This window comes from Poecilia mexicana, unplaced genomic scaffold, assembly GCF_051168715.1.
Source record: "Poecilia mexicana isolate PSO_F unplaced genomic scaffold, ASM5116871v1 scaffold_8, whole genome shotgun sequence".
In the NCBI taxonomy this organism is placed as follows: Eukaryota; Metazoa; Chordata; class Actinopteri; order Cyprinodontiformes; family Poeciliidae; genus Poecilia; species Poecilia mexicana.
Window position 1 is genome coordinate 9,142,620 of NW_028263377.1, and position 23,163 is coordinate 9,165,782.

Here is a 23,163-nt window from a genome sequence, read left to right on the forward strand (position 1 = left end):
ATTTCTGACGTAAGTCTCAATGGGTGCCTCGGGCAGCATTCTTCCAAGAACCGCCACTGCTCACAGTCACAGGCCAAGCAGCGAAGTGAACTGTTCCTGTCCGTTTTTGCCGTTTGTCAGGGCCGTGAGAGATGGACGAGAACGGGACGCTGGAGGACAACGATGCGTTGTGGGAGAAGGTGGAGTGCAAGCGCTACGAGCTGTGTCGCAACATCACTCCAGCGAAGCTCACCCCGTACCTCCGACAGTGCAAAGTGCTGGACGAGCAGGACGAGGACGAGATCCTCAACTCCCTGCTGCTCCAGGCCAAAGCAAACCGCACGAGTGAGTAAAAGAGATGTCATGATTTGTAAGGGAAAAAGTCCCATATGGTGAAACGTTACGATTGGATGTGGAATTATGTTCATTTGCTGGCTCTGAACTTTAGAAATAAAAGCATTTGAGGGTCTACTTTTTTATCCAAATGCTAGATTTTGAATAAAAATATGGCGAAAATTGTGACTGCCTGTGACTTAGATAATCAGCCCTGAGGTTTTTACACATTTCTTCCTGACTCACAATGAATTCGCTTTCAGACATAAAGTTATTATCGGACGTCTGCTGCAAAGCAGAAGCTCTGAGTTTTTTGTTTCTCTATAAAATTTTGTTATTTCAGTGAACTTTTATGATCTTCCACAGGCCATAAAAACGCCATGAAGGTCTCATCAGGTCTGCCTTCAGGCAGTAGATTTAAAAATGACAAAAATTACCCCGTTACTCTGTGATTGTAGATGAAGATTAAAGGCAGTTGTTTGATTTTTGTTTTATAACAGAGACCAGGAGCATTGTGTTTGCATTCGCTGAACTTAAAAAACAAAACAAAAAAAAAATCTTTCTTTAACCTTCCTTTAGGTCGTCTGCTGGACATCCTTCGCACCAAAGGAGAGCGGGGATATGGGGCGTTTCTGGAGAGTCTGGAGTTTTACTACCCTGAACTGTACAAGTCGGTCACAGGGAAAGACCCAACGAGACGATTCTCCACCATCGTCGGTGAGTCCCGGACATTTTGAGACTTAGGGTTCACCGATTTATCGGTGCCAATTTCATTAGATCTGTGATTGGCCGATACTTACATGTGAAGCCGATGTTATTCCCTGATCTTACCTGCTTCAGCAAAGGCCTAAAAATCAAACACTGTCCTCTTCTGCTTTCCTGTGAGAGAGGTTTGACTGATGGCTGATTTATTTGATTTACCAACATGGAAGTGTAAGGAAAATTATAATTTATTTCCAGTAACCTTTACTTGACCGTAAAGACATTAATGGTTTTGTTTAAAGCTTACTGCAAGTCATGGAGGAGACAGAGCAGAGAAAGCTACTCTGTTCATATAACACCAACTTTTTAAAAGTCTTTTTAACTTCCTTGCAAAACAGCATGCTGTTGGGAAATGTGTGAAAATCCTGAGTGGTGTACGCGCTTCTGAAGACGATATGCCTTCCAGCAGTAACACTACGTAAATACTAATCCTCAGAGCTGTGATTTGATGGTTAAGATCAAACCTCATTCATGTGTTCGCCTGCCCCCTTCAAAGTCCAAACCTTAATTCCTTAAAAGTTTGCGTTTTGGGGAACAGACCGACTCAGCTATTGTGTAAAAACGAATGCTCTCTAAATTCAGTTTCTAGATGAGCAAAGCAAGTCGAGACAAAGTTGTGGTTTCAGCTCATGAACAATGTGACCGCTACAATAATGCACTTTGCAACAGAATAACAGACTTAAGGTCACAAAGAGACAGATTACTCCTTTCTGCTAGCCATCTAGTTTGGAGTGGGAAATCATTACTTTTAGGGTTTGGGTTAGTAAAGTAAATTACGGCGATGTAGGGAGATTTCACCTAAACATCTTCCCGTTATGCTGATAAAGTCGCATCAGCCCAAACGCGGCCTGCAGCCAATAAACACCCGAGCTGAGGACGAGACAACGCTGCGTCTGGACATCAGTAAAACCATCCCTACGGCCGACAATGTTACCAGTTTCTCTCAGCCTTCACTGATGTTGCTGGAGTTACTGGAACAAACTGGATTCAATCACTTTGCGAGAAAAACTGAAGTCTTTGGATTGTTTACTTTTACAAAGTTGAGATTCAAGGTGGCGATCCAATGATCAAAAACATAGACGTGAAATAAAAATCAAAAATAAAGATCGTAGAATTTGAATTGATTGACTCATAAGTAAACAAAGATAAATTTACTATTCTAGAAAAACGGCTTGAGCTATGATTTGTAGAAATTCGCCACATGTCTCTTCGAGCATCACCCGAAAGATTATATTTGAATAACGATTGATTAAGGCGCCTAATCATGCAGTCGCTTGTGGGTGATTTTTCTTGTAGAGGTTGTCTGACATTTTCTTATCTGATAGAAACAAGCTGCAGTACCAAGAAACGATGAACTCCTCTGCTTTTTCTTTTCCTTTTTTTTTCTTCAAATGTACTATAATTAATCGTTCTGTGGGACAGGAAAATAACTCATCAGATTAATAATTAGATTTTTTTTTTTTAATTAGAGATACAGTCATGTTGTTGAACTGTGGGAGGAAGCCGGAGGTACCTAGAGAGAATCAGTGCGTGTACTGGGGAGAAAATGCAAACTGACCCAAGATTGGGATTTGAACCCAGGATCTTCTTGATGCAAAGCAACCATTCTAAAAAAAACAGATGCAGTTAAATAAAAAAAACAACAACAACAAAACCTGCTTGATTATCCATCTACCACTTTGTGCTCTACTTTGTTTTTTGGTCTTGCACACTGTTTTCTAATGAACAACGTTAAAGTTTGTGGTAAACAATTGGGGCAGTATACGCATATGAACAAAACCAGCCGTGCAACTATAGAGCTTTACACTCCGTTGAGGCAAAGCCAGCCCCGCCTTCCTGGTTTTGCTTTACTGTCTGTGGTTAGAATCTGAGATGTGTCTGCATATACATATTTAAAGCTGGTATATTGTATTGCACAATAACTTCTCCTCTTTATCTTTTTCTACGCCGCCCCTCTTTAGTCGAGGAGGGCCAGGAGGGTTTGACGCAGTTCCTCATGAATGAAGTGATGAAACTGCAGAAGAACACCAAGGTCAAGACCCTGCAGAACACGGAGCTCAGCAGGAAGACCCGCACGTTGGAGGACGAGTACAAGAAGCTGCGCTTGGCTAATCAGGAGCTTCAAGCCTTCCAGCAGAGTAAAGATAGATCACATTTCACCTCCACCGACGAGCCCCACACCTTCACACAAACGGCTGGGCTTAGGCGCTGGAAAATGCTAACCCCACCGCCGGCGTTTGGTTTACCTCTCTCGGTGCGCCGCAGTTTAGCTTAACAAGGATTTTTAATCACTTAGCCTACCAAAGGGCTGCTTCTGAAACTAGGACACTGTGGTCTTTGTTATCATATCCTGTGCAGTTAACCTCTGCAGCTGGCACACTGAGGCACCTTCAAGCAAGATCTAAAAATACAGCGAGAAAGCTTCTAGCCGGGTTCAAAACAGTCCACCGTAGCTTAAGCTAAGCAAACTTTTCCAACAATTTACATGCCGAAAGCCTAAATTAGTTTGGAGGAAATTATGCTAAGGTTTCACTGCTCGACTGTAACGGAAAAGAAAATAAATAAATGAAACCACACACTTCTTTAATAAGCACAACTAATTTATGCAAATCCGTTTGTTCATGTATGGTAATTAGTTTTCTTCTGTGTTTGCCAGGGTATAACAAACTGAGAGAGGAGAGGAACTCCTTCAGCGACGAGCTGCTGAGGGTAAAGGATGAAAACTACAAGCTGGCCATGAGGTACGCCACGCTGAGCGAGGAGAAGAACATGGCCGTGATGAGGAGCCGAGACCTGCAGCTGGAGGTTCCCCCACCTGAAAGCATTCGCACAAATAAAAAAGCACTGCTTCAGCTTTTTGCACATTACAGCCACAAATATTGTTTAATTATTCAATAATTGTAGTGCATAACAATGAGGTGAATGGAAAAGGATGCGTGGTTTTCCCAAATCCTTTAGGGTTAATTTTTAAATTTGTGTAAATCCCCCTTTTTCTCTGGTGACCCTAAATGAAATCTGGTGCAGTGGAGATTAGAAATCACCTGATTCGTAAAAAGAGTCTATGTGTGTGCAATTTAATCTTAGCATCAATACAGCTGTTCTGGAAACTACTAAGACCTGGCCAGTCCCCTAAACCAGACAGGCTGGAAACGAGGTTTAATTATAGAAATGTCGTCATGGAAACCCTGGGGGAGCTGCAGAGATTCACAGCTGACAGGACGACTGTCAGTCATCAAATCCGCCCTTTGTGAAAGATTAGCAAGAAGAGAGGCCTTAACGCAATCTAATGATTATTTTCACAATTAGTCAATTTATTGGATAAAATATTGACACATGCTGCAGATTTATTACTTAACTACATAAGCTTGTTTTATACAATACAATGAAATGCGTAACAAAATGCAAATGAGCAAATGATTCAGTTCCTTTTTTAAAGAGCAAGATAAACATTTTACCACCTAAAATGCAATAAGAGCATTCCTTTAGTGAACGCTCCATCATTCATAGCAAAGGATTAAAAAAAAACCTTCTAACATCAACATGTGAAAGGCTCTTTCTGGTTGACTTAACATCAGTGCAGCGTAGGGAGCTCCACACTGTGGAAGGTTGTTCTGTTGCCAAGTCAACAGCAGAAAATACAGTATATTAGCCCGAATCTGATGATTATTTTTTAGTTAATATTTGAAAAGCAAAAGTAGACCAATAGGAGTTTTTTATTTTTTACACAGTTTGAACCAGGTGAAGCAAAAATGGCCACTTTAGTATTTCAGGGTAGAACACACACAGTCAAAGAAGTTTTTTTTTTCTGTCTTAAATGCAAAATGTAAATTTTTTTTGTACAATTTTGGCTCAGTTAATAATCTTCCAGCAAATGCCATACGTCTGCATAATAACGGTTAACCCATTACTAAATTTTCTGATGATTATTTCAATAAACGATTAATCACAATTATTATGATTAATCGCTTCAGCCCTAAAAAAAAAGAATTGTTGAATAAAAATCATAAAATCTACAAATCTTTTGAGTTTTTTAGTAACAACAAAAAAGAAAAATTCATTTTTCTTCCACTTCATTATTAGGCATTACTTGACGTCAGTCTGAGATTTATGGCTGTAATGTGTTGCACTGCGTTTGGATCTCTGTTTGTCGGTGAGCGCGTTTTGAGGAAATGTCGGATTCTCTGGGCCTTACAGATCGACCAGCTGAAGCACACGCTGAACAAAGTGGAGGAGGAGTGCAAGATGGAGAGGAGGCAGAGTCTCAAGCTGAAGAACGACATCGAGAGCCGACCCAAGAGAGAGCAGATCTTTGAGCTGGAGAGGGAAAACGAAATGCTCAAGATCAAGCTGCAGGAGCTTCAGTCCATCATACAGGTACGGAACGTTTATCTCCTCCGAGAGTCGTTTAGGATCCACAGAATCAGCCCGCACACAGAAGTCAGGTTTAATATTTAACTGCAGTCGCCACCTGCAGCTTGTTGCTCAGTTGAAGCTGATTGGAGCTGAACGTGAATGAAGCCATGCAGAGTATGTGGGGAAATAATTGAGCCTTTAATGACTTTATATCCTGCTGCTCATCAGACATCTCAAGAAAAAAAAAGAAAAGTTAAGCCTTGTTAAAAAAAAAGAAAATCAACTTTGTTGTGTGTGTGTGTGTGTGTGTTTTCTCTCAGCCTGGCCCCTTGCCTGCGTCAGACAAGGCCATCCTCGACATTTTGGAGCATGACAGACAGGAAGCCCTGGAGGACAGACAGGATCTGGTCAACCGCCTCTACAACCTCCATGAAGAAGTTCGACAGGCGGAGGAACTACGAGATAAGGTCACAGCTCGGCACGACACACCACACCACCCCCATTGTTAACATTGTAAGACGGTCATGTGGGTTTCAGTGGTTACTGATTTGAAAGTATAATCCGGCTTTTCTCTCTTCGTCTTCCTCCTTCTGCGTCTGGCTTTCACTTTACTGTGCACCGCTTTTTAATGCAGTGCGTTTTTCTGCATACAATTAAACAATTTTAACATTTATTGAACGGTACTTATAGATTATGTCCTCAATAAAATCATTTAAAAAATGAGACAACATGTTGCAGAAGAATGATGATTATTGTATTATTGTTGTTGAGACTAATAAGATTTTTTTGAGGCTGTCTTGTTTTGGTAGCTAGCCAAAACAGATAACCTGTTAGCTTGTGGCTAACTCCAAACTAACTTTCAAACAGATCTTACCATAAAACTTTACAAATCATGACAGAGCGTGTTTTTATTTCTGGACGACATGGCTAAAAAAAGTATCATGATATAAGCATTTCAAATCAGTCGATATCAATAATTATCGATTAGTTTTTTGTTTTAAATATTTGAAATACCGCCAAACTGGTGACATCACCTTCCCTGTTTAATCCACAGTTTTCTCTCCACAATGTTTTTTTTTTTTTTTTTTTCATTTTCAGGCAGTTATGAACCAGAAACTGCTGCTGTGCAAGTCACTCAACAGGTTGTTGCTAGGCAACCAGAAAGGGAGTGAGTTAGTTGATGCCACCAGCCTCACTTTGCTGGCTGTGGGCGGTTTTCAGTGTGAAAAATTTGTTGTCACGCTAACAAATTTTACTGGACGATAAATTGTCCCACAAGTTATCGTGATAAACGATAATATTGTTGCTTTGAGACAATTTTCAAGCAATATAATGGTAAAGGCATAATAATGCAAGAACACATTCTCAAAGATTAATAAACTTTAAATCCTAATGAACATTTAACACTGGGACTGGATTTTAAATATCCAAAATATCAAAAAAGAAACAAACAAATAAAATGAAATATGAAGTGTTTGTAAACAAAGCTGTCCTTCAGACTGAATGTGTTAGGTTCTGTGTTTTGAGTTTGAGTTTCTGTCTGTCTAGTCCTGTTTTCCCCTGAGTCTGTGTTGTCTTGATTGATCCCAGCTGTGTGTCGTTCCTGTGATTACCCTCCCTGTGTATTTAAACCCACCTGTGTCTGTGTTCTTCGTCGGATCCTCGTCATATCTCACCCTCGTCTCACGTCTGTGTTCTGTTCCTGTGCTGCCAGTGATTTTCTGTTGTTCCTCCTGGTTTTTCATTAAATTATTACATATCATCATGACTACCTGGGATTCCCGGCGTCTCTCTCACCGCTCTCCGCAACACTTCATGACAGTAGGATCCGACCAGAAAAGTGGTGAGGACGCCAGCGTGTGGGGGAGCGAGGCTTGATTCCAGCAGCAGTTGGAGTTGGCTCAACGGGATCTCTACAAAGACGTAGAGATCTTGCCTTCTCCGCTGCTGCTGGAGGAACTGGGTCTCGCCTCAGACCTCGACGTACCCAGGCAACGCGGACCGCGACGGAGGCGGCGGCGGGGATCCAGAGCGGAGGAGTTCTGTGGCGGAGCTCCAGCCAGCCTGAATCCCTGGGTGGGAACTCGGCTGGCGTTCTGTCCGCCGGGAGTCGGACCCCGCCGTTACTGCAACCCTGAGCCGCCGGAGATCCCGGCCCCTGGGTCACGCCGTTTCCGCCGCCCTGAGCCGCCGAAGATCCCGGCCCCTGGGTCACGCCGTCAACGCCGCCCTGAGCCGCCGGAGGTCCCGGCCCCTGGGCAAGGCCGTCGCCGCAGCCCTGAGCCGCCGGAGGTCCCGGTCCCTGGGCCCCGCCTGCAGCTGCCTCCGGTCCCCGCACCGAGGCAGCGTCTGTCCCCGCTGCCTCCGGTTCCCGCGCCGAGGCGGCGTTTGCTTGCTCCCCCCGAGACTCCGCCTCCTGAGTCTGCTCCCCCCGAGTTTCCTGAGTCTGCTCCCCCCGAGTTTCCTGAGTCTGCTCCCCCCGAGTTTCCTGAGTCTGCTCCCCCCGAGTTTCCTGAGTCTGCTCCCCCCGAGTTTCCTGAGTCTGCTCCCCCCGAGTTTCCTGAGTCTGCTCCCCCCGAGTTTCCTGAGTCTGCTTCCCCCGAGTTTCCTGAGTCTGCTCCGCCCGAGTTTCCTGAGTCTGCTCCGCCCGAGTTTCCTGAGTCTGCTCCGCCCGAGTTTCCTGAGTCTGCTCCGCCCGAGTTTCCTGAGTCTGCTCCGCCCGAGTTTCCTGAGTCTGCTCCGCCCGAGTTTCCTGAGTCTGCTCCGCCCGAGTTTCCTGAGTCTGCTCCGCCCGAGTTTCCTGAGTCTGCTCCGCCCGAGTTTCCTGAGTCTGCTCCGCCCGAGACTTTAGAGTTTCTAGTGCCTCCTCCGCCCGAGACTTTAGAGTTTCTAGTGCCTCCTCCTCCCGAGACTTTAGAGTTTCTAGTGCCTCCTCCTCCCGAGACTTTAGAGTTTCTAGTGCCTCCTCCTCCCGAGTTTGCTGACCTGGTCCCTTCTCCCGAGCTCCTGGTGTCTCCAAGCCCTCCTCCCGAGTCTCCGAGCCCTCCAGCCGGCCCACCCGAGCCTGCAGCCGGCCCTCCAGCCGGCCCACCCGAGCCTGCAGCCGGCCCTCCAGCCGGCCCACCCGAGCCTGCAGCCGGCCCTCCAGCCGGCCCACCCGAGCCTGCCGGCCCACCTGAGCCTCCGAGGGTCCGCCTCCTGCGTCGGCGGAAGAGACCGCCGGACCCGCCCAAGGGGTTCCGCTTCCTGCGCCGGCGGAAGAGACCGCCGGACCCGCCCAAGGGGTTCCGCTTCCTGCGCCGGCGGAAGAGACCGCCGGACCCGCCCAAGGGGTTCCGCTTCCTGCGCCGGCGGAAGAGACCGCCGGACCCGCCTAAGGGGTTCCGCTTCCTGCGCCGGCGGAAGAGACCGCCGGACCCGCCCAAGGGGTTCCGCTTCCTGCGCCGGCGGAAGAGACCGCCGGACCCGCCCAAGGGGTTCCGTTTCCTGCGCCGGCGGAAGAGACCGCCGGACCCGCCCAAGGGGTTCCGTTTCCTGCGCCGGCGGAAGAGACCGCCGGACCCGCCTCCGGGACTCCGTTTCCTGCGCCGGCGACGCCCGCCGGACCCGCCTCCGGGACTCCGTTTCCTGCGCCGGCGACGCCCGCCGGACCTCTTTCGAGGGGTCTGCCTCCTGGGTCTCCGCCCACCCTGATGGGTGGTTTTTTGTTCTGGACTCTGGCCCTCCTTCCTTCGCCCCTCCGCCCACCCTGATGGGTTGTTTTCTGTTGTGCCCTTTTTGGGGCGTCTGGTAGCCGCCCCTTGAGGGAGGGGTACTGTTAGGTTCTGTGTTTTGAGTTTGAGTTTCTGTCTGTCTAGTCCTGTTTTCCCCTGAGTCTGTGTTGTCTTGATTGATCCCAGCTGTGTGTCGTTCCTGTGATTACCCTCCCTGTGTATTTAAACCCACCTGTGTCTGTGTTCTTCGTCGGATCCTCGTCATATCTCACCCTCGTCTCACGTCTGTGTTCTGTTCCTGTGCTGCCAGTGATTTTCTGTTGTTCCTCCTGGTTTTTCATTAAATTATTACATATCATCATGACTACCTGGGATTCCCGGCGTCTCTCTCACCGCTCTCCGCAACACTTCATGACAGAATGATTTTTATGAATGAGGGAAGAGTGTGCCGTCAGTGTGCAGCAGCAGCATCATTTAGTAATTGTGTGTTGGTGTAAATAACGTGTTACCACACCTTTAAATAACGGTGCCTGTGCCGTCTGTTTCGTTTGCAGTACTTGGAGGAGAAGGAGGAGCTGGAGCTGAAGTGCTCCACCCTGCAGAAGGACTGCGAGATGTACCGCAACCGCATAGACACCATCTCCGCTCAGCTGGATGAGGTGGAGAAGGAGAGGGACCAGGTGACCGGCGTCAAACACTCTCTACAACCTCCTACACACTCAACGTGTCGGTCACCTTGCATGAAAACAACACTTTTTGTTTCTTACTTTGCTGCGTTGACTTCTGCAGGCGTTTCGGGCCAGAGACGAGGCCCAGCATCACTTCTCTCAGAGCCTCGTCGACAAAGACAAATACCGTAAGCAGATCAGGGAGCTGGAGGAGAAGAGCGACGAGCTCCACATCGAGCTCGTCCGCAAGGAAGCCAAGCTGGTGGCGCTAGAGAGTCGCCTGCGACGGATGTCAAAGGACATTCCCCTGGACCAGGTCAGACACGATCACATCCCCACAGTCATCAGTTTCCCTCTGATGATCTACTGTCCTGCCAATCATAAGTGTGTTCCACAGTATATATGGAAACACACTTAATGTTGTCATTTATCTCTATTTAACTGATTTGCCTTCTGCATAGATTGAATAATAAGAAATCTTAATATTCTGGACATATGTTTTATTAGTAAAGATAAGTAAAAAGCCTCCAGTATTTTATCGCAGTTGCACAATCTGACACAGACAAATGTAGTAAAATCCAAACTATTGTTTTTGTACATCTTTCAGTGGAGAAGTTGTGATGTTTGGAAATATTTTTTTTCTTTTTTGCTCAATAACCAGGAATTTAAAACAGTCAAGAAGCAGTTTGAAAAAACTAAAGCAACCTGATTGTAGAATATTAAGATGTATCGATATTTACTGTTTCCTAACATTGGATATTAATGTAGTCAAAATTAAAGATGGATTTTCAGTGTGACAACAATAATGGATATAAATGTTAAAGGTTTTTGCCCGTATTCACCATTGGGGGCAGTAGTAATTATTTATGTTAGTGATAGGCTAGCCCAAACACTAACAGTGTATAAAATATTGCCAAATAATTGTTCCCTACTTAATGTTTCCTCTTACCACAAAACCCTAACCAAGATAAAAACTTCACTTTGTTTTTAAAGGAGCTGCTTTTCTAACTTCCTGTTGCAGCTAGCTTTGCTGCAGCGCTAGGACCAACTTTTGTATGAACTTAAGCAAAATGTGGAGGCTGGAAAGTGATTTAAAACCATAAGTTAAACGTATTTTATTTTGGCAGAGTTTGCCGAGGGACATGCCGTTGCCCATCATCTCTCACGCGGCCGAGGATAAACAATGCTGGTCCAGCGACGAGTCGCACGAGGAGAAGTGTCCGTCGGACGAGCCACGACTCAAACGCAGGCCGAACCTTAAAGCGGGGGTAAGCCGTCCTTTATGTCTGTTATATTTAAAGCAACTCGCTTCTTTTTTGAAAAGAGAAATAATCGTGTTCAGTGGGAACAAAACAAAACAAAACATGCAACACAAGTTAAGTTTTGAAGTTGTTTGAAATCTAAACCATTTTTCCACCTGGAAGTAATTGGTTGAACTTGAACTGTGTTAAAATCCCTCAACTTTTAATTGCTTTCATTTGTTTAATAAACATAGGAGATATCATAGTTGGTTAAAAAGGAGCAGCAAGATTAATTGTTTCATCGTTTTGTCTTCAGCTCCGATGTAAGTCTCCGGTTTCGGGGCTCAGAGACAATCCGATCACCTCAGATGCCAGCCATCGTACCGGTACGCAGGGCGTCGTGATCCAGCTTGTAATGCATATTTGCCAGTCGATTGGTTTGCTTTAACTCTCTATCTATCTCTACTTTTCAGTCAACGGAGATTTCCTAGAGATCCAGACGCCAAACATCAACGGCAACAACAACTCTCTCCCTCCGTCTCCCAGTTTCCCAGTTTCCCCAACGTTCCCACTGCCCTCGGCTCCGTCATCCCTACCGAACATGTACCCCTGTGTGGAGCAGTGCAGGCAAAATATGGTAAAGAGGGGGCAACTTAGCATGCATAAACTAAATTAGAATTTAATTAAAATGCAATTTTTTGAAATTATTTAATAGATATTATTATAAATGAAATTATTATGAAATAAAATTATTTCAGATGAAATGAAGCTTAACTTTAATTGATTAAAATCAAATTCATCAAATTAATTAAATTAAATGTAAATCAACTGCTTTTGTTTAAAAGTAAGTGATTCAATAAAAATTTTAAATTCAATTTAACTTTGTTAGAAATCAATTAAATATTTAATTTAACTTATATGAAGTTTTTTTTTCATTTTTATTTCACTTTCATGATGTAATTTATTAGTAACCCTTATTCAATTTAATAATTTATTTTTTACATTTTAATTGAAATGAATTCTGCTGTTATTAACTGAAATGAATGAAATTGACCTGATGTCGTCTGAACCGATTCAGTGTTTTTCTTCCTGTTGAAACTTCAGCTCCGTAACCGTAACGACAGCATCATGTCCATCGTCCCAGAGCCTCCCGAGAAGGCATCGCTGTACAGACGAGAGAGGGAGAAAGAAAACGACTTCCCGCTCCGCAGGTACAGCTCGCTTATTTTTACTGCAGGTCGTTATGATCCCACCAGTTTTCATTTAATTTAATTTGATTTATTTCTCTTTTCCTGAAGCGAGAGCAAACAAAATACAGTGTTTTCTGTTTTCTTTGTAGTCTCTCTGACTTCGATAGTGACAACATGGAAATGGAGTGTGGTAATGTGCTTTTATGTAACGTTCAGAAATAACACAGATGATAAATTTGATGTTAGTGCTCTAAAAAACATCTTTTCAAAGTTAATATCTTGATTGATCTCTGTGTGTGTGTGTGTGTGTGTGTGTGTGTGTGTGTGTGTGTGTGTGTGTGTGTGTGTGTTGATTTTCGTTGCTTTGCCTCAGAAGATGGCCCTAACTCTGTGATCTCGTCGTCGTCCTCCCATCAATCAGAGGGAATGGACATGTACGATCTGGAGCAGGTCAACAATATCTTCAGGAAGTTCTCTTTGGAGAGGTATTCTGCAACTTTCCATCGACCGTAATTAAAAAAATAAATTAAAAAAATGCCCCACGTTCTCCCACTGATGACCCCCTCTTTTCTGTGGCGGTGGACGCGCAGGCCGTTTCGCCCGTCTCTGTCCTCCTTCTCCAGAATCAGCTCCACCATCAAGCCGGTGCAGGAGGTGGCGCTGCAAGGCGACAACCTCTTGAAGGACGTCACGCTGGTCGGTGGCAACGAGAGCGGGATTTTCATCTCGTCGGTTCAGGCTGGGTCCAACGCCGAGAGAGCAGGGCTGCGAGAAGGCCACCACCTCTTGCTGGTAAGAAGTTAACTTCCATTCTGAAAGTTAAATGAGTCAAATATGAGGTGAAAATCTTTTACCTCGTCAAGGATTTATTCTGAAACATCTCAAACCAAGTTAAAGTGGAATTACTTGGTTGTAGTTTCTAACCTTTGTTTATTCTGTGATCGACTAACCAGCTGGAGGGATCCGTAAGAGGGGAGAACCAGAGCCTTTCCCTGGACACCAGCACTCAGGAAGAAGCCCACTGGACGTTGCAGCACTGCTCCGGACCAATCAAGCTGCACTATCGAGCCAGTTTTGACTGTAAGTCATTTTTATTGCTGTAGAAGCTTAAATAAACGGCAGCTGGCTTTAAGAAGGGAGTGCAGCGGTACGTGTGTTTGTGTCGGATCGACACGGTAACGACATCCCCTCGCGGTGAGTCACAGCCAACGACCGTTTGGATTCAGAAGAGGATGCAAATGTGTTTTTGTTGCTATGTTTTGTTTTTTCTATGACGGAAAACGAGTCAGTACTGTCTAAAGCACTCCACGCCAAACTAATGCAAGAATCTCTCTTTATGCAACATCATTTTTATTACATCCACCATCAATGAACCATTAGCCACAAGTTCAGTCACCTGGTTCTTAATAAGCGCCACCTAGAGCTCAAACTGTGGCTGGAAACAGTTGAAATGGTGCAGGCAAAGGAGTGAGGTGGAAAATTACTACAAGTTAACATCAGCTGACCATGTTATATGAAATTCTTGTGAACTCTCACCAAAAGAACTATTTGGGTTACATGTACAAGGCTGGGAGTTGTTCCCCACAGCTGCATCAGAGCCAGACTGTTTTGAATTCCTTATCCCTGGTATAAAACTCAAGTGTCGTCTCTGCCTGGCAGAGCTTTTTCACCCAGACCTGCTTTGTTATTGATTGTCCTACGAGCTCTCTGCATTGTGTAGAGTATATGAATAAACCCGATTGAGTGATTTCACCCGACAGTGCTTGGTAAAATATATATATATATTTTTTTCACAACAGGAGAAAAGCTTTTCAGTTCAAGAAACATGCCGTTGTGTTTTGGTTGATTTTATGGCCTGTTTGTACGGTTTAGGTACAACTAAGAAACAGAGATGAAGTAGGATGATTCAGATACAAAATGGAATCACAAATTGGTTATATGGTGAGCCGGCCTGGAAACATTTAGAAAACAAACCGAGCTTTTGGCGCATTCTTTGGGTTTTAGTATGTTTCTTGGTTTTTGGGCTTCATATTAAATAAGCCACATGCCCGTTTCTCCAGCTTATCGTCGGCTCCAGAGCAACCTGTCCGACGGCTCGCTGGCGTCTGGAGACTCCTTCTACATCCGAGTCAACCTGAACATCTGCGGACAGTCGGACAGCTGCTCCCTGAACGTGCGCTGCGACGAGGTGGTGCACGTTCTGGACACCAGGCACCAGGGCCGCTGCGAGTGGCTGTGCGCCCGCGTCGACCCCTACAGCGGAACGGACCTGGCCGAGCGCGGCACCATACCCAGCAACTCGCGGTAGGACTCAGAGTTAGACGCTTTCAGGCAGTCTGAAAGGTGCAGAGCAGAGCTTTGTGTGGCGCTTTGGTTCAAGAGAGTGAAGATTTCTCACATTGTCTGTTCGATTGAAAAATCTGCAGCAGGAATCGATGGTTATGACTAAATATTTCTCACGTCCCGTGGAAAACTTTTCAAGATAATCCTATTGCAATAAATAGATTAATCGGATGATCAATTAAATTTCTTTGCACTTGCCTTTTTCTAGAAGGGCAGTTTTGTTTCCTGGAACTACAGAATCCATTTTATTTGTCGTTTTGATTGTTTTGTTTATCTATTTTGGGTATTTAAAATATCTTCCTGTTCTAGTGTCAAATCTTCATTAGAAAGTTTATTGATCTTGAAGAGGGTCTACTCTCATTTTATGCTATCAACACTGCATTACTTGAAAATGGTCTCAAAAGCTGCTATTATTATTATTATTATTATTATTTTATTTTTTTTATTTTTATTTTTTTTGTTATTATTAATATCATCGTGTAGCAACAATTAATCATCCAGCAAAATTAGTCATCATGACAGGCCTGCTTAAATATTTGAGATTGTTTTTCCAACTGTTTCAAATTATTTTACAAAAATGACTCATGTGAATTTAAAAAGCATTTTTCTAACAACGAACCGAATCGATGACGTGAAAATGTAACGGCCTCCTTTGCTGAATCACACATTAAGTGATTTTCTTGAGTTTCACAAGCCACATCCAGACCAATGAAGAAGAAACCCCTTTAGCAGAACCGACCTCTACTTTCTCACCGCTCTGCTTTGTTTTCAGCGCTGATTTAAATCCTTGCATCTTCGGAGCTTTACGAGTGTTTTTTGTGTGACTGCAGAGCTCAGCAGCTGCTGCTGGTAAAGATTCAGAAGTTCGTCTGTCGAGGAGGGAAGGAAGAAAATGAAGGCCACCGCACCAGCAGGGTGAGGATCCACCAGATGTATCTCTTTAGCTGTCGCTCAGAGACGACAACAAACTAACAACAAAGTAATAATTTAAGTCTAGTTTATGACTTATGACATAATGGCCAAACAAGCAACATTCATCCTCAAATATATTAATCAATGTTCCAGTTATTTTTAACCTAAGCTGGGACTCCAACCTTGATTTAATGGACCCTGGTGTTTTCGGCAGTTTTGCAGTTTTCTGAACGTTTGTTCCAGATTAGAGGAACATAGAAGCTGAATGCTGCTTCTCCATGTTTGGTTCTGGTTCTGGAGATGCAGAGCAGAACCAGAACCAGAAGACATGAGTGGCCTGTAAAGTTGATACCATGACAACGGGTCTTTAATGCACATTTTGGTGCAAAGCTGTTCAGTGATAAGTAAATTAGCAGAAGTGAATTAGCAGAAGTAGGTTGAGTAGGTCTATTTTCTCATGTGTCTGAACATTGCTTAATAGCTTCCTGTGCAAATGTTCCAGCAGGAAAGGCAAAGAAGAAGCAAATTTGGCAAAGTAGTGCACAAAATGCTATAAATAAGATATTCAGAATTTAAATTTTGACCCATTTTATTTTGTCATTTTTAGATCTTGTTGTTTAAAGCCATAGTAATCTAGATTTAGTTGGATGCTATTCGGCAGATCATGAATTAAAAGATGAACGATTTAATTGTTTTTTTTTTAATCTCACCTAAATTGTGTCTTTTCTCAAATGTTTAAGCTGCTCAGAGAATTATGAAACTTTTCCAGATCTAAAAACGTCAAACTTTTGACACCATGTACATTTTCAGACTGAACTCTGACAATCTGCAGCGTCTTTACTAAAATCTTTCTTGCATCCCAGTCTCTCTTTTTTTGCACCACATCTTTACTGTGTCTTTTATCAATATCGATTATTTGTTATTTATTGTGTTATGATGCTGTGTGCCTAGGCGAGCAGCTTACAGCCAGAAGAGGCCGGCTCCCCTCCTGATATTAAGGCCAGCCCTCGCTTGTCCAGAGCGAGTATCTTCCTCAATCAGATCCTGCAGGTAATAAAGTCCAAACACGTCTGGTGCTGACAGTATGACGAGGTTTCATGTTTTGTTTTTTTTTTACAAATAAAAAATCTGGAAATCTTGCTGCAGATTCTGAAAAAGATTCAGGTTTGTACTTTTGAGCATTGCAGCTCTGCTCTAAACACGTTTCTTTCTCAGACTGCCATGCATTTAGCTCCGTCCATTTTTCCGTTAAGTCCGACCAGCTTCAGTGTCTCTACTAAAGGAAAGCATGATGCTTCCACCACCGTGTTTCGCCATTGGGAGCGCGTTCGCTGTGACGCTCCGCCTTAGTTTCCCATCAGTCACAGCGGTTTGCATGTCAGCTAAAAGGTTCAACCTGAGAACGTTTTTCTTTGATTCAATCTCTCCTCTAGATTTAGGCTGAGATTAAATCGCCAAATTGTCTGCTCTAGATTTTATCTGGCGGCATCAAAGTGAAGGCAGCTGGTTGTAAAATGAACCTGGAGCAGAAACAGTTTCCCCCTAAAAAGAAACGCCGTCAGACTAACCGCTGCCTTCTGTCACTCCAGTTTGTCAGCAGGGTGGATATCAAGTACAAGCGCCTGAACAGCAACGAGCGCGTGAGGATCATCAACACTTGCAGTGCAACACTAGCGAGGCAAAGCTTCGAGCTGCTCAGACAAGAAGGTGAGCGGACAAGCCGACACTTCTTCAGCAGCAACAAGGAAACTGAAGCGATTGTGAAGAGTCACACTGAAGCCGCCTGAACTCCGTCTAAGGTCACAATTTAAGATTAGATGCTGCGAGGACTGATGTTAGAAGTCGTAACCACATAAAGAAGCTTCAGTGTGAATTTATGCTTTGGGTTTTTTTTCTTTTCTTTTTTTTTTTCTTTTTTTTTGTCACTTAATATGAAAAGGCAGCACCGCTCTAAAAAGGAGCAGAAGGGTTAGATAAATAAAAAGGAAGTGGAAGTTCAGCAAGGGTGCTTAGACAGACACAAGTCATCTCAGGCCCAAGCTGGTGTTGATACAGAACGATGAAGACGAAGCCGTTTCGAAAGTCAGAAAGTGTTACTCTAAAAGACAAACAGACAAAAAAAGCAGACAATGAATGATGAACAAGCGTTGTATCGCGGAGTCAGTGGAAGCCGAACTTTCACAACATTCAGATAAAAACAAAAAGAGAGAGAGGTAACCATGACAACACAGCTCTGAATAGCAGAAACACCCACTCGGAGGAGGAAGAAAGCCGACTCCATTCATCTTGGTGAGATGAAATGGAGTCCGAGGGTCAAAATGGAGGACATGTTTCAGGGGCTTGAGCAGTTCTGGAGATTACGTTGAAACACAGCAGAGAAGTGGGGAGATTTGAAGATAAATACCAGAAACACTGTGGAAAGACAAACTAATGTGTTTAGGGTGTAAAGTAAATTCATCAGATTAAGACTTTCAGTACTTTTATACCAATATTAATTTGCCTTACCGTTTAAAAAAATAACTATTTTGATGTTCTTTTGGATCCATTTGAAAAGCTGGGTTGCATTTACCTTTTAACCGGCTGAAAAGTAAAGGTGACGGTAAATTTGGAGGGAGTTGTTCCTCTCCATATATAGAAAGATAGCCCCACAGCATGATACTGCCACAACCATGATGCAGCTTTTAAGGTGAAGGCTGTCGATCTGGCAGTGCAGATCGACAGCCGCTAAGCTCAGCGTGAATGAATCCATGGTTGGGCGTTGGAGACGCAGGGCTCCGTCCTTAATAGATCCAGCAGATTTATTAAAAACCGAGAGCGGCGGAGATACCAGCGGCTTATAGCCCGGTGCGGCTTATCTATGTACGTTTCCAGTTTGTTTGTTTTTTGTTTTTAAAAAAAAAGAAAACTTTGTAGACGCGGCTTATAGTGAGGTGCGCTCTACAGTCCGGAAAATACGGTAATTACATTTAAAGCACTGTTTTGGACACAACATGAGCGAATGCACTCACTGAACGTCAGATTGGAAGTGTTGTTATAAGTGTTTGCCGTTCCAAAGATTGAAGGAATTAAAAAAAATAATGATGAAGCGCTTTCACTGAGGTAGAGAGAGAAGCAGGAAGAGGTGGCACCTACGTAAAATCTGACTGAACAAAGTTACATTAAAAGGATGTGTAAAAAATAGCTATAGTGACATCAGTTAGAGCTGCGGAGGCCTTTTTATGCAAAAGAACAAAGAGAGAGACAGCTCACTTCTGAACCAGTTCTGAAACAGGGTTGCAACACTAGGAGGGTTAAAAGAATGACACTTTCTATGCAATCAGTTTCTTTAATCCAAGAAATCTCCTGACGCAAAGTTGTGAATATTGTGAAAGAACATCATGCAATCATAAATCCTATAAAGACAATCCTGATCAGAACGGATGTCCAGACCGAACAGTGAAGCACGAGAACGGTGCTTTCATGATAAAACATTTAAATATGGCAGTATGACTTTCAGTCTGCAAACAAAGAATCAGGCTTGGTTATTGTGACTAGTTTCAAAGCCATTGCCCCCAAATGGCAGAAATTCATTGCAAATGTTAAATGGCAAGAATGAAAGAGAAAGCTGGCACGAGGCAGCAGAGCAAGGAACGGAAAGCAGTCAGAGAGGGACAGCGTTATGGAAAGAACAACAAAACCCACATAAACACGTAACACAATGGCCACATTGAGACAAAAGTAGGTGGCTATATACTCAGCTCGAATGTGAGTTTATAGGGCAAAGATAAAGAATAGCGATCTGTCCATTGAAGAGAGGAAGTCAGGAGAAAGGTTATCTGAGAGCATTGCTTGTTTCAGGCTTTACAGAGCTCATGCAAACACTATGTATGTTGTTTACCTGTTATCCACCAATGAGGAGAAAAACTCAGTATCCAGATTTACATTGTGATTTTTGCTCCTATTCTTACCAGCAGTGATATTCCAAGATTTAGCTTTTATACTAACGAGTGTTTCTCTAGAATAGCTCATTTCGTATGAGCAGCAGTGAATGGAAGCAGCTGAAAGTCTCACTTTCGTACATGTTCATTTTTGTCTGTGTTCAGAATATTTGTTTGTGTGTTGCATTAGTATTTGGAGAACATCTGTTGTTCTATTTAAATTTTCTGAATGGGTCCACAGTGAATTTTCTCACTTTCGTTTTGGGTCTTAAAAGTCACTTTAGTGGGTGGAAGGCGATGTAAAATACTGCCATGAATATGCAGCAGGAACATTTGGAGAGAGCAGTTGGTGACTTCAGTTGTTAGAGCACTGCTTGGATATTTTTATACTCACACAAAAAAGCAAAAGTAATATGGGTTGCTTACCCATTCTATATCCTGAAAAACTTTATGCTCACAAACATCACCTTGTTGCTATGGCTGCTGAATCAGCTCCAGCTGTCTGTCATTATCATGACATGAACTATGTTTGTGTCTTCCTCCATCGGGATTAGGTAGACAAGTCTAATATTTTATAAGACTGAGATAAAATGTGTCGAACTAAGAGACTGTTTTTGGTCACTTTCACAGTTCCTTCCCATTTTTCCTTAAAAGAAGATATTTGGGGAAAGTAAAAGTGCTCACTCTGTCCTTTACTGCCCCAGTAATGACGAAGCATTTTGCGTTTAACACGTCAAATTACTGTTTAAGTGTTTAACCAATATTGAAACAAGTTTAAGTCATTTCAAAAGTTCACTAAAAAGACTTAAGTTTCTACAAGTCAGTGACCCGATGCAATCCTTAGATAAAAACATTTTAACTGCTTTCAATAATTAACTCATTGATAAGTAGGATCAATTGGAATGTATGTGTGATTGAATTTTTTTTTTTTTTTTTTTTTGCAAAGTGCATTGAGACAACACATGCTGTGAATTGGCTCTAGGAATTGATTTGAATAGAATGGATTGAAATCAAGTAGCAGAAAAGAAGTATTTATTTTATTGTTATGAGACTGCAAGCAACAATTACTGGAGTCCTACGAAATTACTCAGCTTCACAAAACGATGCAAAGGCAAACCGTGATTGCAAACGGCTTTGCCCTGTAAAAACATTGTGTTTCATTGCACGCCTCTCTCTTTTGTGCTTGTGCGTCATCTATGAGCAGACGCTGCTGACCCCGACAACGAACTGAGCAGAAGCTTGAACCTGATCCCTTACAGTCCCGTCACGCCTCAGCGGACCCAAAGGCGAAGACCGGTTCTCTTCACTCCGGCCGCACTGGCCAAGACCATCATCCAGAAAATACTGAACATGGGCGCAGCCATGGACTTTAACATCTGCAAACCGGGTTAGTGTCTGATAAACAGCATGCAGTTCGAGTCTTTGTAAGAAATGTCACTTGGTTGTCTGTGAAGGGATTTTTTTTTTACCCTACTTTGGGTGTAATGCCAGTGTGTTGCTGCCAGTATGATGCGTGGGTGAATGCTAGAGAAAAAGAAACCTACCGTGGGGATTTAACTCGTGTGTTGTGCTGCTCTGTGATGAAAAAGTGAAGAAGTGTAACCAGAGACAAAAAAAATGGGCAGCACAGAAGATGGCCTAGTTGATAACCAGGGTGACGATGCACTGCAGTGACAATGACACAGATATTTTAGACGCCACGCTCACGCCTCACTGTAAAAAAATTGTTGTTGGCCCTTAGAGAATTCGCACCCCTGTCCCGAGGGGAGGGGGTCGTCAGGCAAGTTATCGGTGAAGGTTGAACATCTGGCGAGTCAAGAGTCTGTTTTGTGACTTTCTGACGTGGAGAGTCCCCAGGGCGAAAACCTCAACTTTCTGTTCCTTATGATAGATGATGCCGTGCAGCGGCGTAGCAAATGAGCTCGGTGTGAATGCGTCCCGTTGTGAGCTCCACAAACTAACACGACATTTCACGTTTCCCCCTCGCCTTTTCGTTTTGCTCTCCATGTCCAGATACCCTAACCAAGGAGGAGTTTCATCTGAAACAGAACGTTGAGCCCTTCATTCACTACAAGGAGAAGCAGGCCACATTCGAATGCATCACCCGGGAAAACATCGAAGCCGTCGCTGCCAAGGTTGGTGTTTGTCCGATCTGCATTTGGTGCCTTCAGGAAGTAGGTTGAGATTATTAAAATGTCTTAAACTGACTTTAAAGAGGCAGTATTATGCAAAATTGACTTTACACATGTTGTAATGTTATTCCCTCATCAAAAACATACTTCTCTTTCATGCATGTTTGAGAAATCCTTTAACCTCCCGTGGCAACCACTCCCTCGCAACTTCCCCATCCGGCTCCTTCAGACTAGCCAGCAGCAATTAGCAAACATCTGGAGGAACTGAGCATCAGCTGGGCTCGTTATAGGAGCCGCTTCTCAGAGCAACGCTGGTAAAAATGTTGTTAGAGGGTTAATAGAGGAGCAATGCTGTGATGACTTCCTGCAGGAGGAGTTTCAGAACGAGCAGGAGTTTTTAAAGAGACAGAGACCCAATTTCAAGGTGTTAATTTACAAAGTCAAATTTTTCTTAAGTCATATTTGATATACGGCATTTTTATAACAATTGAAGGTAGCATAGTTACTTTATAACATTGAAGTAACTACCAGTGGTAGGTGCCTGGAAAGTACCTAATACTGCCCCTTTATAAAAGTAAGGAGTAGTTAATCATTTTGTCCTGGCAGGACTATTTAATCATGGATATTCCATGTATTGTTTTTTTCTTGCGGGACTTTTTTAATTTTTTTTATTTCTGTCATGTATAAGTGCAAATTTATCACCACTTGGCTGGACGAAGTTCATACATTTCTTTGCTAATGGTCTTAAAAATGTCTGAAGGAGTCTTAAATTTGAATTGTTGAAACCATCCAGAAATCGTGTTAATGTCATTACTATATATATGTTTCCAGGCAGGCTTGTACAAAACACTATGAAATGAAACTATATTTTTGCATCAATGATGAGTTTGGAAGATAGAATACCTTGTGTATTTATGCAAGTTGTAAACATTTTTCAGATATAAACAGGAGTTTCTTTGATTCTTTGAATCGGTAAACCAAGAAAGCCCATAGGTCACAACGAGTGACGGACACAGGTTACAATCACTCTTTCTTTTATTAAACAATAAAAAAAACAATAAATGTAGGAAACTCCAGAGAGGAGACGGTCTAAATTAATTAATTATTAAAATTTTACTTCCGCGTGGAGCCAAAGGGATGTTAGCCCCTCACTGTGATGCAAAAAGTGTCATGGAGGCTGGTTTGTGTTTTGAAGACTCCTAGTTGACACTAAGCTAAATGGATACTTCAAAGGCTTTAAGGAATCGGGACGGTATTTGATCTGTTTTTTGGTTTAGAGTAGGACTTCCTTTCTCCAACACCATGAACTTTCTCAGGGCCATATTTGGAGGTCAAGTCATATCAGCTTCTAGTTGATGTCATGCTGCTCAAAAGGCTCTTTATTGTAAATATCTTTCCCCCATTTTTAAAAGAAAGAACAGGGGACTTTCAGAACAAATGTCAAACAAGACACTTGGTCTGCCGTGGCTGATTGAACAGAGATTACTTCTTAGTACTTATTTCATGGAATGGTCCTAAACGTCAACGAGTCTTTTACGACAGCTGCGTCAGCTCACCACAAGAGTGGAGGACTGGCTTTACGGTGCGCCGCGCTGCGCTCCCTCGCTGGCCTTCCTGTTA

The 23,163-nt window shown here is 43.3% G+C and overlaps 1 protein-coding gene across 3 annotated transcripts in view; it reads left to right on the plus strand.

Moving 5' to 3' along the window:
* card11 (caspase recruitment domain family, member 11) overlaps window positions 1–23,163 on the plus strand; it is a 36,412-nt gene that overhangs the window by 12,115 nt on the left and 1,134 nt on the right. For 2 of the 3 annotated variants that reach the window (XM_088008193.1, XM_088008194.1), the window contains exons 2-23: window positions 121–324; window positions 892–1,029; window positions 3,036–3,212; window positions 3,731–3,879; window positions 5,269–5,448; window positions 5,748–5,894; window positions 9,695–9,820; window positions 9,930–10,124; window positions 10,936–11,076; window positions 11,366–11,435; window positions 11,523–11,686; window positions 12,154–12,260; window positions 12,389–12,429; window positions 12,613–12,724; window positions 12,830–13,031; window positions 13,193–13,319; window positions 14,300–14,543; window positions 15,413–15,497; window positions 16,446–16,544; window positions 17,084–17,201; window positions 20,616–20,798; window positions 21,425–21,546. In XM_088008193.1, coding sequence (XP_087864319.1) covers window positions 132–324; window positions 892–1,029; window positions 3,036–3,212; window positions 3,731–3,879; window positions 5,269–5,448; window positions 5,748–5,894; window positions 9,695–9,820; window positions 9,930–10,124; window positions 10,936–11,076; window positions 11,366–11,435; window positions 11,523–11,686; window positions 12,154–12,260; window positions 12,389–12,429; window positions 12,613–12,724; window positions 12,830–13,031; window positions 13,193–13,319; window positions 14,300–14,543; window positions 15,413–15,497; window positions 16,446–16,544; window positions 17,084–17,201; window positions 20,616–20,798; window positions 21,425–21,546 — 3,120 coding nt within the window. In that variant the 5' untranslated portion in view covers window positions 121–131. The remainder of the gene's footprint in view (window positions 1–120; window positions 325–891; window positions 1,030–3,035; window positions 3,213–3,730; window positions 3,880–5,268; window positions 5,449–5,747; window positions 5,895–9,694; window positions 9,821–9,929; window positions 10,125–10,935; window positions 11,077–11,365; window positions 11,436–11,522; window positions 11,687–12,153; window positions 12,261–12,388; window positions 12,430–12,612; window positions 12,725–12,829; window positions 13,032–13,192; window positions 13,320–14,299; window positions 14,544–15,412; window positions 15,498–16,445; window positions 16,545–17,083; window positions 17,202–20,615; window positions 20,799–21,424; window positions 21,547–23,163) is intronic. The other variant, XM_088008196.1, reaches the window with a different exon arrangement.